We start from the raw sequence: 14,093 nt of genomic DNA, 5'->3' as shown, positions 1-14,093 counted from the left end.
AGAATATCACATAGGATTTTTTTATGAAATTATTGTGAAAATGTTGTGGATGTAGCATTATTTTTATTTTTGTTGAACTCAAAATCTTGTGATTCTCAAGTTAGGGTGTTCAATATTTTTATTAGGATGGTCAAAATAAGTTAATTTAATATATAATTTTTTTTGTAAATATATATATATATATATATATATATTTTCCAAGTTAGGGTGATTTTATGGCCCCTGTTTCAAACAGGAGATCATGCCACATCTATCACCTGTCCTCAACTCGAATCAAGAAAAACCGAGACAATTTTTATTTTTATTATATAGAAAGTGGCCGATAATATCAAATATACTATTTTGCATGGCCATATGTACATAAATATTTAACTAGACAATCTCATAATAGATGATTAGAAACAACCACAAATGTCTCACAAAGATAATACATATTTTTATTCTCTTGTGGGAGAGGGGGTGCACTAGTTGCTAATGTATCACTACAGGTTTCAGCATTTGTCATGCAACTATCAGATGCAACATTTACCGTTCGGTAGTCATGAGCTTTCAACGCAGTTTTTGCATCTTCTATTTCGCTAATAGAAATATCACAGATTTTGAGGCAATCATCTAATTGCTTTCTCAATTTGGGGTCTGCAGTCTTGTTGATGAGTGAGCGAATAAGGGCAAGTATTAGCGGCAATATAGACCAAGTGAATTGAAATATTGGAAAGGCCAACAAGATCAACAAAAGGTGTATGAGGATCAAATTTGAGGGCTTGCAAACAGAAAGGAGGGTCTTCGTGAGAAGAGCAAATTTCTTTAAGCACATTCTCTGATACCTTTACACTTAGCCGAGCATTTGTTGGGCAAATCAACAGGATTGCTAGCAAAAGAGAGAGAAAGGAGGCACAAAAAGAAGGGGCCATTTCTGTCATCCTTCACTAACGCCAATTGTGGGGTTTGATTTCTTGAAAGGAACGTATTGTGAAATAAAACAATGGAAGCATTTAAACTCTATCTTTGATAACGGGCAGAATTTATTTTTAAATAGATGCAATAGAATTTCGATTTATGATGTCCACTCCGAGACTATTACATTTTATCACCAAGCTAAGAAATCAATTAGATATAAAACAAAACAAAGGGAAAGTTCCCTTAGGAAATATTTTTAGAAACTTTTATAATGAAAGAAAAAAAATAATTGATTTTTTTTTTTTTTTACAGATTTTTATATTTTCTATGAAAGTAATATCAAAACTTTCTCAAAATGGTCAATTAACAAATGCCTTAAGAGCACTAGTTAATCGAACCTTGAAAGAAAATACATTACTTGTAATTAATGTGAATACAATATCATATATCTATAATTTATAACCTATATAAAATTTCCATAAAATATATATATATATATATATATATATATATATGTAGGGACACGTTCCGCGACGAACCGCAGTAGAGTTGGGTTCGCACGTGAATAGGCCCAAACAATATCATTTGTAGAGAGTGGATTCGAAAGGCTAGGCCTTAGTTACCCAGTGGTGGTTCTGGTGGTGTTCATAGGTGATTTTAGCGTTTTCACCCTTGGGGCCTCCTTTTTTCTTCAGGTAGACTGGGAGCCTCCCTTTTATATTACTTATTTTTTCTTTTATACTAGTCTGCACTCATTTTCCTTCGTCCACGTGTAGGGTCGACATTTCCAAGACTGATACTTGTCCTGTCAATCCCAACCCAAAGTTGTTGGGAGTGGTTCATAAAGTTAATGGATAAGGCTCTGTTAGGCGCAGAGATATGCATGGGGAAGATGGTAAAGGAAGCCTTTCCTAGATATTTTAGATTTCCCTTCAAGCATGTCCCTTTACCTTTTTGCCCCTGTTCTTGGTGGATCTTTGGGTCAGCCGAGGACTGCACTGTCCTCGGCTGCTTCTCCGGGCCAATTGGGCCTTACTATTCTTGAGCTCGGGCCATGGCCTTTTTCGGCTTAGGCCTTTGAACTCTCCATCAGCAAGTGGGCCTGGCCCATCAATTATTGGACCCCACAATATATATATATATAAAAAATTGAATACGTTTGACTTTTGGTTGATTTAACAATATTTTGCCTCATAATTTTTTTGGATTTCACAATTTTACACTTCAATATTATGATATGTATACTTTTTATTTGAATTTAAATTCTATTCTTTATTTAAATCCTCAATTAAATATTTCCGCATTATATTTTCATTAAAAAAAAGGAATAAATAGTTTTCCATACAGAATTATAATAAACTAGTCGGAAACCCGTGCAACGCATGGGAACTTACCTATTTATAATAAACTAAAATAATTTTATAAAATTTTAAATTGATTATGAAACTATACTATTGCGTGAATTGCTCGTATATTTTTGAGTTACAATTTGATGAATAAGCCAAATTTTGATATTGAAAAAAAAATAACTAAAAAGTTCTGATGTTAAAACATTCGAAAGGGGAAAAAAATCAGAAAATTTACTGGCACTGCCTAGAAATTATTGAAACAAAACAAAATATACATGACTACCAAATAGAGAAATATGAGAGAAAGATAGGTTACCTTCAAGAGAATAATCCATAGTTATAACAGTTGAAATTTGCTAAACTGTTTCAAATATTGCAAAAAATTGAACCCAAAAATTTAGATGGTCAAACTTTCAAAAGACAATAAAATTAAAAATCAAAACATTCAGAACCTACAAATTATAAAAACAAAACAAAAAAAAAAGTTATTATTGCGAGACAATTTCAATAAGGATAGAAAGCTTTTCTAAGTTTTTTTTAATCCAATTCTTCCTAATTGATGAAAAATTTGGTTCAAACATTGTCGAACACTTTGAAGGTGCAAATAATATAGGCTTCCAACATAATCTTTAATTAATAAACAAAGAAGCATGATACCATAAGAGAAAACATAAGATAACATATAGTGCATAAACCTTACTCCACAGTTGTGAAAAAATATCCACACAAAAAGAATTGAAAACTTGTACATACGTCTCCATAAGGTAAAACTTAAGGTTATGTAATCTAAAATAATATAGAATATAGCATCTTTGAACCACACAAAAAGTTAGCAAACTTATTACAATACTTGTAGTTATACTATATATTGTAAAGTACTACTCCATACAAAACAAAAGCAAAAAAAAAACTTATTCACAAAAAAAAGAAAAAGCAATTGCAAGCGTACCAAAGAAATTGAAGCTTAGGATTTTCTCTCTTAGTGGAGACGGACAGATGAGATTGCTTTAGGGTTTTCAAAGATTTTGTCTCTTATATATATATATATATATATATATATATATATAAGAGACTCCTGTTATGACTCTCTCACTATTTAGTTTTAAAAATTAAAATTTTTATTAAAAATTTTTTAAATTAAAATTTTTATTAAAAATTTTTTAAATTAAAATGATGATGTGGAAAATTGTGGGAGTTTCAAAGGCTTCGATTTTATATATATATATAGATGCCTACTAGCATTGCAGTCTCGGTGCTTGGCAACTTTTAGTGCCTAGTGTACGGTTTATGCAGTTTCAGAATTTTCTCAATTGTGTCGAGTAAATTTAGAATTTGACTGCTTGCTTTTTCTTAGAGAAAAATCCAAAAAGAAATCCCATATTGAGGTGCAGGGCGATTTCTGATTGCAACTTTGGTATGGAGAAAATCTCATCAATCTCCGTTCTTTTCTTTATTGTCACAAACACTCTTTTATCATCAAAGAGGGAGGATTTACTTTCCATTTATGTTTGTATTGTAAGTATGAAGCTTCCAAAATTAAATTTGAGTCCTCATGGAGCAGAGATGCCATAAAGGACTCTGGCCAAAAGAATTATCATATATGAGATATAGTGGGGTTAAACGTGTGCATGATATGTATTGAGGAAATTTAGCATTTTGAAAATTATTAATAGGGGGAGGTAGAAATAACGTGGATGGAAGAAACTGTTTTTTCAAATTTATCTAAAATTTAGGAGTTTTTAAATTAGTAATTTTATGTGCCTAACCCTATTTTATACTTTCTAAATAAGTGGATTTGAAGGTACTTTGGACACATAAAAATAGGAATCCAAACAAAAGAAGCTCCTTAAATAGTAGTATAGATTAATAACTATCATTATTATTATCTAATTGTATATTTAATATTTCATATATATATATAATCATAAAAAAAAAAATGTCTATTAATAACTATCAATGTTATAAAATTTCATATCTCATATTTACACAAAAAATAAATGACAAAATTTGGAAATAAACTTTGTTGTAATTTAATTAAGGATACAACTTCACTCAATATTTTTTTATTGGATGTAAATTTTGACAAATTCACATTTGAAATATATTTTCTTTTTATATCTTCCATGCTTGCAAAATTTAAAAAAAATCAAATATCAATAGCTATGTCATCAACGATATGTTTAAATTTTATGTTTTTGCAATATAAATTATACATAAAAAATAAGTTTATGGATCAGATAGTAAATTATATCTGATTGGCATAAAATTTGATAAACTTATTAAGAACATAAAAAACATGCAATTCAAAATTTTCATTTTGAAAATATGTAGTTATGATATTTTTTTAAGACAGAGTTGTAGTCTTAGACTACAACCAAGTTTGTAGTCAAATTTTATCTAAAAATAAAAGTAAAAGTTTTAGATCAAATTGTATTTTATTAAACTTTTTTTGTGCATTGTAGAGGTTACTAATTATATATATATATATATATATATATATTTATAACTACTGTGTGACCCTATGCATATACATGAGAAATTAAGAACAATTACAATTGTACACCATATCTTGATACTTGAGTTTAGATGACTGAATTAATGTGTAAATATAACTAATACAAAATTATAGTATAATTGAAAAGTACTTGTTGCCTTTTTAATTTCATTTTTCATTTCTTGTAGTGTTCTAAATAGTTGTACTAAAATTAAGAAATTGAATTGTACACTTGGCATTCAATTAGACTTCAATTGAAATCTAATTTGGAATCTTAAACCTGATTTTAAGAGGTTCGAGTGTCATTATAGTGCTCTTCTTGACTTTTATGTCAGGTGTTAATATATCATTCATTTTGCCAAAAAATAAATAAAATAAAGAATTTAGATGGGACACATGTCAAAATTATCTATCAAATTAGATTCTATCGTTGAAGTCCAATTTTTTTTTTTTTGAAACCGGAACCAAATGACTTTCATTAAATCAAAAGACTAGAATCTAAATACAGAGCATCCACAGCAGGGGGAGGATCCTCCTCCATCCATACAATATCATCATCAGATAACCTAGCAAATTTTGCCAAAGCATGAGCAACACCATTGGCACTACACCTAACACAGCTAGTTGAGATGGATCTAAAACCTGCAGCTAAGCACCAAATATCTTCATAGATCAATCCAAGCCGAGAGAAGTTTGGTTGAGCCTGTGAAACTGTCTTCATAACCAGGGCATTATCACCTTCTAGTATCACCTCCATAAAACCAGCGTCTATAGCAAATTCCAAAGCTTTGCGACAAGCCATCACCTCCAATTCTTCACTATCCCTCACAGCACCTCCCTTGGCAGATATAGCAGCCATAACTTCACCATTCCTATTGCGAATAACAGCACCATATCCCGAAGTCGCACCATTATCAAAACTGGCTCCATCAAAATTCAGCTTGAAGAACTCTCCTTGTGGTGGCTGCCATGCTTGACTTGCAAGGATGTGGACTGATACAGGTACACTCAGTTGGTCTTGATCCTCAACAAACTCTTTCAAATAATCTAATGCACGTTGGTGAGACCGTGATGGGTGTTGGAAAACACCCCCATGCAACACTGTGTTCCTCTGTAGCCAAATTTGCCAACAAATCACCCAAAATAAATCCCATTCCTCCAATGACAGCTTCGGCATGAGACCAGCTACTAGCTGTCTAAAATCCACTTGCTCAGTCCCAAATTTTTGAAATCTGATAGCACTACTCGCCCACACATCCTGTGTAGCCCCACACTCCCAAAGCACATGCAATACCATTTCTGTAGCTCTATGACAAAAGCAACAACTCGCGTCCTCTACCACCCTTCTCCGAACCAAATTATCCCATGTAGGCAATATATTTTGACATGCTCTCCAAGAAAAGAGTTTTACCTTATTGGGGACCCTTGCTTTCCAAACCCGTAACCATAAGGAAGTGCTTGCTCTTTGCATTGAAGTCTCTCCTGAGGAACTCTCTGCCATCTTCAATAGCTTAGTGACATGGTACCCGGACTTCACACTATAGCTGCCCTTCTTTGTAAACAACCATACCAAGGAATCTTGCACAACCCGCCTACTCAAAGGAACCTGAAGAATAGCTTCAGCATCAAACTGATGGAATAAAGCCTGAATCCGTTCTCTATCCCACTGGTGGGTCTGCCAATCTATTAAGTCTGAAACCCTCCACTCCCAAATATCCTCCTCGGGTTGGAACAAAATTTTTCTAGCTGGCTTATTAGGTAACCAACAATCCTTCAGAACATGGATGGAAGCACCATTACCCACTCTCCAATAACACCCTCTCCTCAAAACCGGTTGGGCAGCCAGCAAACTCTTCCAAACGTAAGAGCTATTTTGACAATCCTTCGCCTCAAGGAACTCACACCGCGGAAAATATTTTGCCTTAAAACAATTATACAAAAGAGAGTTTTTATCTTGCAACAACCGCCATCCTTGCTTTGCTAGCATAGCTAAATTAAAGGATCTAATATCTCGGAAGCCCATCCCACCCTCTTTCTTTGACTATGTTAAAAAGCTCCAGCTTTTCTAGTGAATTTTCCTCTCTTCACCAACTTGGCCCCACCAAAATCTGGCACACATAGCATCCAACTCATCACATAATTTTCCAGGCAATTGAAACACCCCCATCGTATAGGTGGGAATAGATTGGGCCACTACTTTTATCAGAATCTCTTTCCCCACCCTAGAAAGCAACTTCTCTTTCCAACCTTGCATCTTTTTCCAAACTCGTTCCTTAAGGAAAGCAAAAGAATCATATTTCCTCCGTCCAATCAAAGTAGGCAGCCCCAAATAAGAATCAAACCTTTCCACAGCCCTCACCTTCAGTTTATCAATAATCCATGCTTTTTGCTCCACAGATACATTACTGCTAAAGTAAGCAGAAGACTTCTCTAGGTTAATGCATTGGCCAGAAGCATCAGTATAAAGCTGTAGAGTATCTGAAACAACCTGCACTTCATCTTTATTAGCCTGACAAAAAATAAAAGAGTCATCAGCAAAAAACAAATTAGTTATACGAGGAGCATTTCTACAGACTACCACTCCATGCAACTTTCCATCTAGTTCTGCTTTAGCAAGGAGCGAGGTAAAACCTTCAGCACATATCAGAAACAGATAAGGAGACAACGGATCACCTTGGCGAAGACCTCTAGAAGGAATGACATTGCCATAGGCTTTTCCATTAATCCTAACAGAGAAGGATGGTGTAGAAACACACCTCATAACCCTATCCACCCAAACCTCCGGAAAACCCAATTTTATCATCATACCCTTAAGAAAGCTCCATTCCACCCTATCATAGGCCTTACTCACATCTAGCTTAAGGGCTAAAGCCCCCTTTTTCCCCTTCCTTCGAATATGCATGGCATGCAAAGTCTCATAGGCTACAAGCACATTGTCAGTAATAAGGTGACCTGGTACAAATGCACTTTGAGAAGGAGAAATTATATGTGGCAAGATCAGCTTTAACCTGTTTGCCAAAACTATTGAAATAATTTTATATATCACAATACAAAGGCTAATTGGTCTAAAATCTGCCATTTTTTCCGGTTTCTTTACTTTAGGAATCAGAAGAATATGAATAGAATTAACATCAGGCTCCATATTACCAGAATGTAAAAAATCTAACACAGCATCAGTCACCTTATTACCCACAATATGCCAAAATTTTTGATAAAAAAGTGCATTCATACCATCAGGTCCAGGAGCCTTTGTTGGTCCCATTTGGAACAATGCTACTTTAACTTCTTCACTGCTATATGGCCTAGAAAGCACCTCCTGCATATCATCTGTGAGTTTATTAGTAACTGTAGTAAGGCAATCTTCCATTATGTCACACGTGCCTGCTTTAAAAATATTCATGAAATAATTTGACGCCACCTCTGCCACTTCCTCAACTTCTTCCACCCATACCCCATTAGCATTCTTGATTCCCTCAATATAATTTCGTCGCCGTCTTTGGGAGGCTTTGGAATGGAAAAATTTAGTGTTCTTATCTCCATATTTTAGCCAAGAAACTCGAGACCGTTGACGCCAAAATATCTCCTGCTTCAGCAATAAATCATCAAGCTATTTGCTCACCAGTAGGAAGTCACTTTTGCTTTCTTCAATCAACTCACATTCATTCATCAACTCCAATTTCTTTTGTAGCCTCTTAATCTCCTCAGTTTCTAGTTTGGTCTTTGAAGAACCCCAAGCATACAATTCAGCCCCACAAGTTTGGATACAGTCCCTAACACCCCTCAAACCTGAGCTGTCACCACCACCTTTTGCCCATGCCTTAGTCACGACTTCCTCACAATCATCCCACAACAACCAATTCTTTTCAAACTTGAAGCCACCAAACCCCCTTCCTCTAACTTGCCGATCCTTCATAGTTTTCAACAAAATAGGTAGATGATCAGAAGCATGGTTGAACAAATGAGACACCGAACTTGCAGGAAATTTTTCCATCCACACCCTATTAGCCGTAGCTCTATCCAGCCTTTGTTTTGTATGGGCTGAACCTGGCCGCCTATTAGTCCATGTAAATTTATGCCCGGAAAACCCCAAATCAGCCAGCCCACAATCCTCCAAAGCAACCCGAAAATCCTCCATCTGATTATAATAAGGTGCATGGACACTTTGCTTCTCAAATGCATGAAGAATGGCATTAAAATCACCTATACAACACCAAGGACCCTCAATGAAAGACCGTAGATGAGTTAAAAGAGCCCATGACTTCCGCTTTTCATTTGCCTCTGGCCATCCATAGAACCTTGTGAGGTGCCACACAAAACCATCGTCTTCCATTACCTTTGCTAAAATATGGTTATCGGTAAAATTAATAACATCTAAGTTCATCTCCTCTTTCCACAGTAATGCCAACCCACCACCCGAATTTGGCTTTTTCAGAATCAATTTATTTTTAAAAGGTAAGTCACCACAATGCATCTCAAAACCACTTTTATTTAACCTTGTTTCCATCAAGAAACATACATCAGGAACTTGTTCCCTCACTAATTTGTGAAGGCTTTGAACTGTCCAAAGGTTCCCAAGCCCTTAGCAGTTCCAACTTAAGAGCCTCATTGCTCTCGGCAAGGGTGATTCAACACCCTTGCCGCTTCTAACATGTGTAAATCCTCACCAATCTTCCCCTTCTTGCCTGTACTCATTGTATCTTCTGCCTCCCCATCAGCACCCATAGCTAGCATGTTCCTTTTCCCCAATATGGACCTAGCTCCTTCTTTAATTAATTCCACAGGCCCAACATCCATACGGGCCAGCCTAGTCCATGTGGATTGCTTTTTAAGTTTGCTCAGCCCAGCCCCTTCTACAATGCTTTGCACGTGCTCTGGTTGAAGTGATTGCACCAATTCAGTCCCCTCATCAACACCTGAATTTGGAACACCTAAAACTAAGGAGCAAGTGTCTCTGTTTTCCTTGTCCAACCTTTCAAGCCCATGATTCTCGGCCCTAACCTTGTGATGTGCCAAATCATCTCCACCCAAACCGGTTGCAACTTCCCCAACTACCGTCCCTGTTTTGCACTGGTTGCTTTCCTCACCGCCGCTGCTCTCCTCCCCCATCGCCATACTCTGTGAACCCTGAGTACCCTTCCTCGCTTCATGGACATTATCACGCTTATTATCCTTCCCGAACCCCCTTACTTGTGGTGACCGTGCCCTTCCTCCCATAGCCTTCAGCCAATCGCCATAGCCACACTCCACAGCAGCTCCAGTTTTTCTTTTACAAAAGTACTTAGCACAGTAACGGAGATCATGCCCTATGAGACCACAGTAATGGCAAAAGACAGGCAAGCGTTCATACTTGAAGTTTACCCAATGTTTCCTCCCATCCGACCCTGCCAGAAAAGCCCCTCGCCTTATCTCTTTTTCTAACGGAATCGCAACCTTAACCCTCATAAAAAAGTTTTGACTCTCATTGATGCGCCGCTTCCAAAACCCTACCCAACCGATTCCCCACCTCCTCTGCTACCCGAGAAGTTCTCATGTCAAAAGGAGCCCCCCAAATTTGAACCCACAAAGATATGGATTCAAACTTGACATTCACCGCCGTCATCCCCGACTCCCATCTGGTTAACAACAATGCTTGATTATCAAGACACCAAAGACCACCGGTATATACTCTGTCCAACTCAAACTCTGATCTGAACTTGAATTGAAATAGGTTTGACCCCACCTCAGCAACCTGCACTCCATCTTCCAACCCCCATGCTTTTTTGATTGTACTTAGTGCTGCTCTTTTATTAAACGGGTTGCAGGTTAAGAACTTACCAATAAGACTCAAAGCACAACTTTCCAACTCTTCTCTTCGACCTTCATCTGATATTGGAATAGTCTCTTCTTCCTCCAAAGTTAATGTCATCTTCTCTAAAAACTGTGAGACGTCGTCTGCCATGGCTGTATAATCCGCAAAAGAAAAGGAAAAGAAAGGCAGCCCCTTAGGAAACCCTAAAGGAGAGAGCTCTCGTAGCCGAGAGAGAAAACTCCTACAAACGAGGAGAGACCGTCTATCGTTGAAGTCCAATTTTGCACCATATATCTAAATTATTTCTTAATTTTGGTGCCAAATGTGGTATCATACCATAATTAAATATCTATTTATGTGAGTATTGAGTGTAAAAACTAAAGAGTCCATAATTAATAAACCGTAAATCAAAAATAAATATATAAAAAACCATGAACAATCTGTATTTTCTACCAAATAATATTCTTAAAAGGCTTTTTTTTTTTTTTTTGAAACCTTACAAGGCTTTTTTAAGAGTTATCAAAATATAAAAATGTCTACCGTGTATATATATATATATATATGTGTGTGTGTGTGTGTGTGTGTGTGTGTGTGTGTGTGTGTAAAATAATGACAATAAATATCATTTAACTTATGTAAGAATTTTTTCTCAAAAAGCAAAAAAGAAAAATTATTTAGGAATTATACTATGCATTTAATTATATATTTTTATGTGTATCCATGCATATGCATGGGTTACAAGCTAGCTAGTATATATTTAAAGCCAAAGTTAATAAAAAATCCAATTAAATTTCAAATTAAATTTCAATTATGGGGTAATTTTATGCCATGTGTTGCATTCAACTTTTTAATTTTTGTGCCAAAAAATGAAAAATGCACAATAATAACACTCATTCTTAGTTTTTGTACCAAAGTGTGAATACCAAAGGGACACAATAATAAGACTCACTCTTAGTTTCTATTTCTAATTGTGTCAGAGAACAGGTATGTTTGATTCTTGAACTTCAAGAACTGCGGGGAAGAAAAATGAACTGTACATTTCCATCTTACCATCAGCAATGATGAAGAGATCAATATCCTCTCTGAACTGACTCCGAATATGCAATATCTAATCTGTACTTCCCGACATTAGGCCATCTAAGAGACTCTGGGCTTGAAATAGTAGTGGAGGCAAGTGGATCTCCCTGAGACATTAGACCATGACCAATACTGTTTTGGTCTCATCTGCTACCTTTGCATTTGGGGGATTTTTTATTTTTAAGTATTAAAAAGCTTTATTTGTTTGTTCAACAGTGAACCCTCTGCACTAAATTGTGATGGTGACCCAAAAAAAAAAAAAAAAAAAACAAACAAACAAACAAACTTTATTTCCGGTAGTGCCAGTTGACCTATAGCCATGGGTGGAACTAGCCTTGGACCGTGCCCCCCCTAATTTTTTTTTTTTTTTTAATTATTATATATATATGTGTATTAATTTTAGCAATTTTGTTTTATAAAGTTACATCTTATTTCCTTTTAACAATATCATTGATTCTTTTAAGAGTAATGTTATATACACTCACAAACTTTTTTATAACATTTTTACAAACCTTTTTGGCGGCAAATTCTTATTAGTTCGCATATGGGCACACCACTCACATTATTTTTTTTACTTACCAGTAACCACTTATTATATAAATAATTTATAAAAAAAACTTGCAACTTTAGCATTTTTCTCATTTTAGTGACCATAAAAAAATTTATAGATCTAAAATCTAAAACAAAATATACAAGCCCCCCCCCCCCACCCCCGCCAAAAAAAATAGCTCAACAATAAAAATTACGAGTAAAACTAAAAACAAAATTAACCTCAATTAACTAATTTTATCCAAAATAACCTTGCCCTTTAAAAAAAAAAATTCTACACAAAAATAATTTTGTTCTCATGGAGCCATGGGTCCTTTGGGTTCTCACAAAACCCATGATCTAGTAATAAGAATAATGCTACATCTACAACATTTTGATAAAAAATTTTATCGTAACATTATTTTTATTTTTGTTGAGCTAAAATTCTTGTGATTCTTAGGTCAGGGTGTTCAATAATTTTATTTGGGTGGTTAAAATAAATTGGTTTAATATTTTTATTTTTTTATTTTTTCTTGCAAGTCAGGGTGATCTTATGACCACACCGAGTTAAACTTGGAGATGTCCTTGTTTCCAAGAGGAGATCATGCCACATCTATACCTGTCCTCAACTTGAATCAACAAAAAACCAAGATAAATTTTTTATTTTTATTCAATAGAAAGTGACCGATAATATCAAATATACTATTTTGCATGGCCACGCGTACAAAAATATTTAACTAGACAGTCTCATAAAAGATGATTAGAAACAACTACAAATGTCTCACAGAGATAACGCATATGTTTATTCTCTTGTTGGAGAGGCGGTGCACTAGTTGTTGTATCAGTACAAGTTTCAGCATTAGTCATGCAACTATCAGATGCAACATTTACCGTTTCGTAGTCATGAGCTTTCAACGCAGTTTTTGCATCTTCTGTTTCGCTAATAGTAATATCATACATTTCGAGGCAGTCGTCTAAATGCTTTTTCAATTCGGGGTCTGCAGTCTTGATGAGTGAGCGAATAAGGGCAAGGGTTTTATTAGCAGCAACATCTACCAAGTGAATTGAAATATTGGTAAGGCCAACAAGATCGACAAGGGGTGTATGAGGATCAGATTTGAGGGCTTGCAAACAGAAAGGAGGGTCTTCGTGAGAAGAGCAAATCACTTTAAGCTCATTTTCTGATACCTTCACACTTAGCCGAGCATATGTTGGGCAAATCCACAGGATTGCTAGCGAAAGAGAGAAAAAGAAGGAGGCACAAAAAGAAGGAGCCATTTCTGTCATCCTTCACTAACACCAATTGTTGGGTTTGATTTATTGGAAGGAACGTATTGTGAAATAAAACAATAGAAGCATTTAAACTAATCGTTTTTGATAACGGACACAATTTATCATTACTTTGTGAAAATTACATCCTTACCTCTATGATTTTTTTTTTATTATATAGATACAATAGAATTCCGTCCAATGATGTCTACTCCAAGATTATTATTCTTTATCATTAGTCTAAGAAACATATTAGTTATAAAATAAAACAAAGGAAAAGTTAACTGATGCCTTAAGGTATTAGTTTAAGAAATATTTTTAGAAACTTTTATGGCAAAAGGAAAAATGTATTAATTTTTTTGATAGATTTTTATATTTCTCATGAAAGTGATATCAAAACATTTTCAAAATGGTCCATCAACAAATACTCTAAGAGTATTAGTTAACCGAACTCTAAAAGAAAATACATTACTTCACTACAAAAAAAGGGGTCTATAGCCGTGTTTAGCCGCGTTTCAAAAACGCGGCTATAGACCCCAAAAATGCAGCTATAGGATAGAGCCACGTTTCCTATAGCCGCATTTACAAACACGGCCTAAACTGAGTAAGTTTGGCTTTTGGTTGACTTAATATTATTTTGCCACATAATTTTTCATGGTTTCACAATTTTACATGTCAATATTATGATGTG

At 35.2% G+C, this 14,093-nt stretch overlaps 2 protein-coding genes across 2 annotated transcripts; both read right to left on the bottom strand.

Annotated features, from left to right (window-relative positions):
* Positions 1 to 10,198: 10,198 nt before the first annotated feature.
* On the bottom strand, positions 10,199 to 10,678 carry LOC126722283 (uncharacterized). The gene has a single exon (XM_050425442.1). It carries the CDS (start codon positions 10,676 to 10,678, stop codon positions 10,199 to 10,201), a length of 480 nt encoding a protein of 159 aa, XP_050281399.1.
* A 2,202-nt stretch (positions 10,679 to 12,880) lies between these two features.
* On the bottom strand, positions 12,881 to 13,411 carry LOC126722282 (pectinesterase inhibitor-like). The gene has a single exon (XM_050425441.1). The coding sequence runs from the start codon at positions 13,409 to 13,411 to the stop codon at positions 12,881 to 12,883; it is 531 nt and encodes a 176-aa protein (XP_050281398.1).
* Between the last annotated feature and the right edge of the window lie 682 nt (positions 13,412 to 14,093).

The sequence above is a fragment of the Quercus robur genome, chromosome 4 (assembly GCF_932294415.1).
Source record: "Quercus robur chromosome 4, dhQueRobu3.1, whole genome shotgun sequence".
In the NCBI taxonomy this organism is placed as follows: domain Eukaryota; kingdom Viridiplantae; phylum Streptophyta; class Magnoliopsida; order Fagales; family Fagaceae; genus Quercus; species Quercus robur.
This window is presented reverse-complemented; position numbering and strand designations above follow the sequence as displayed.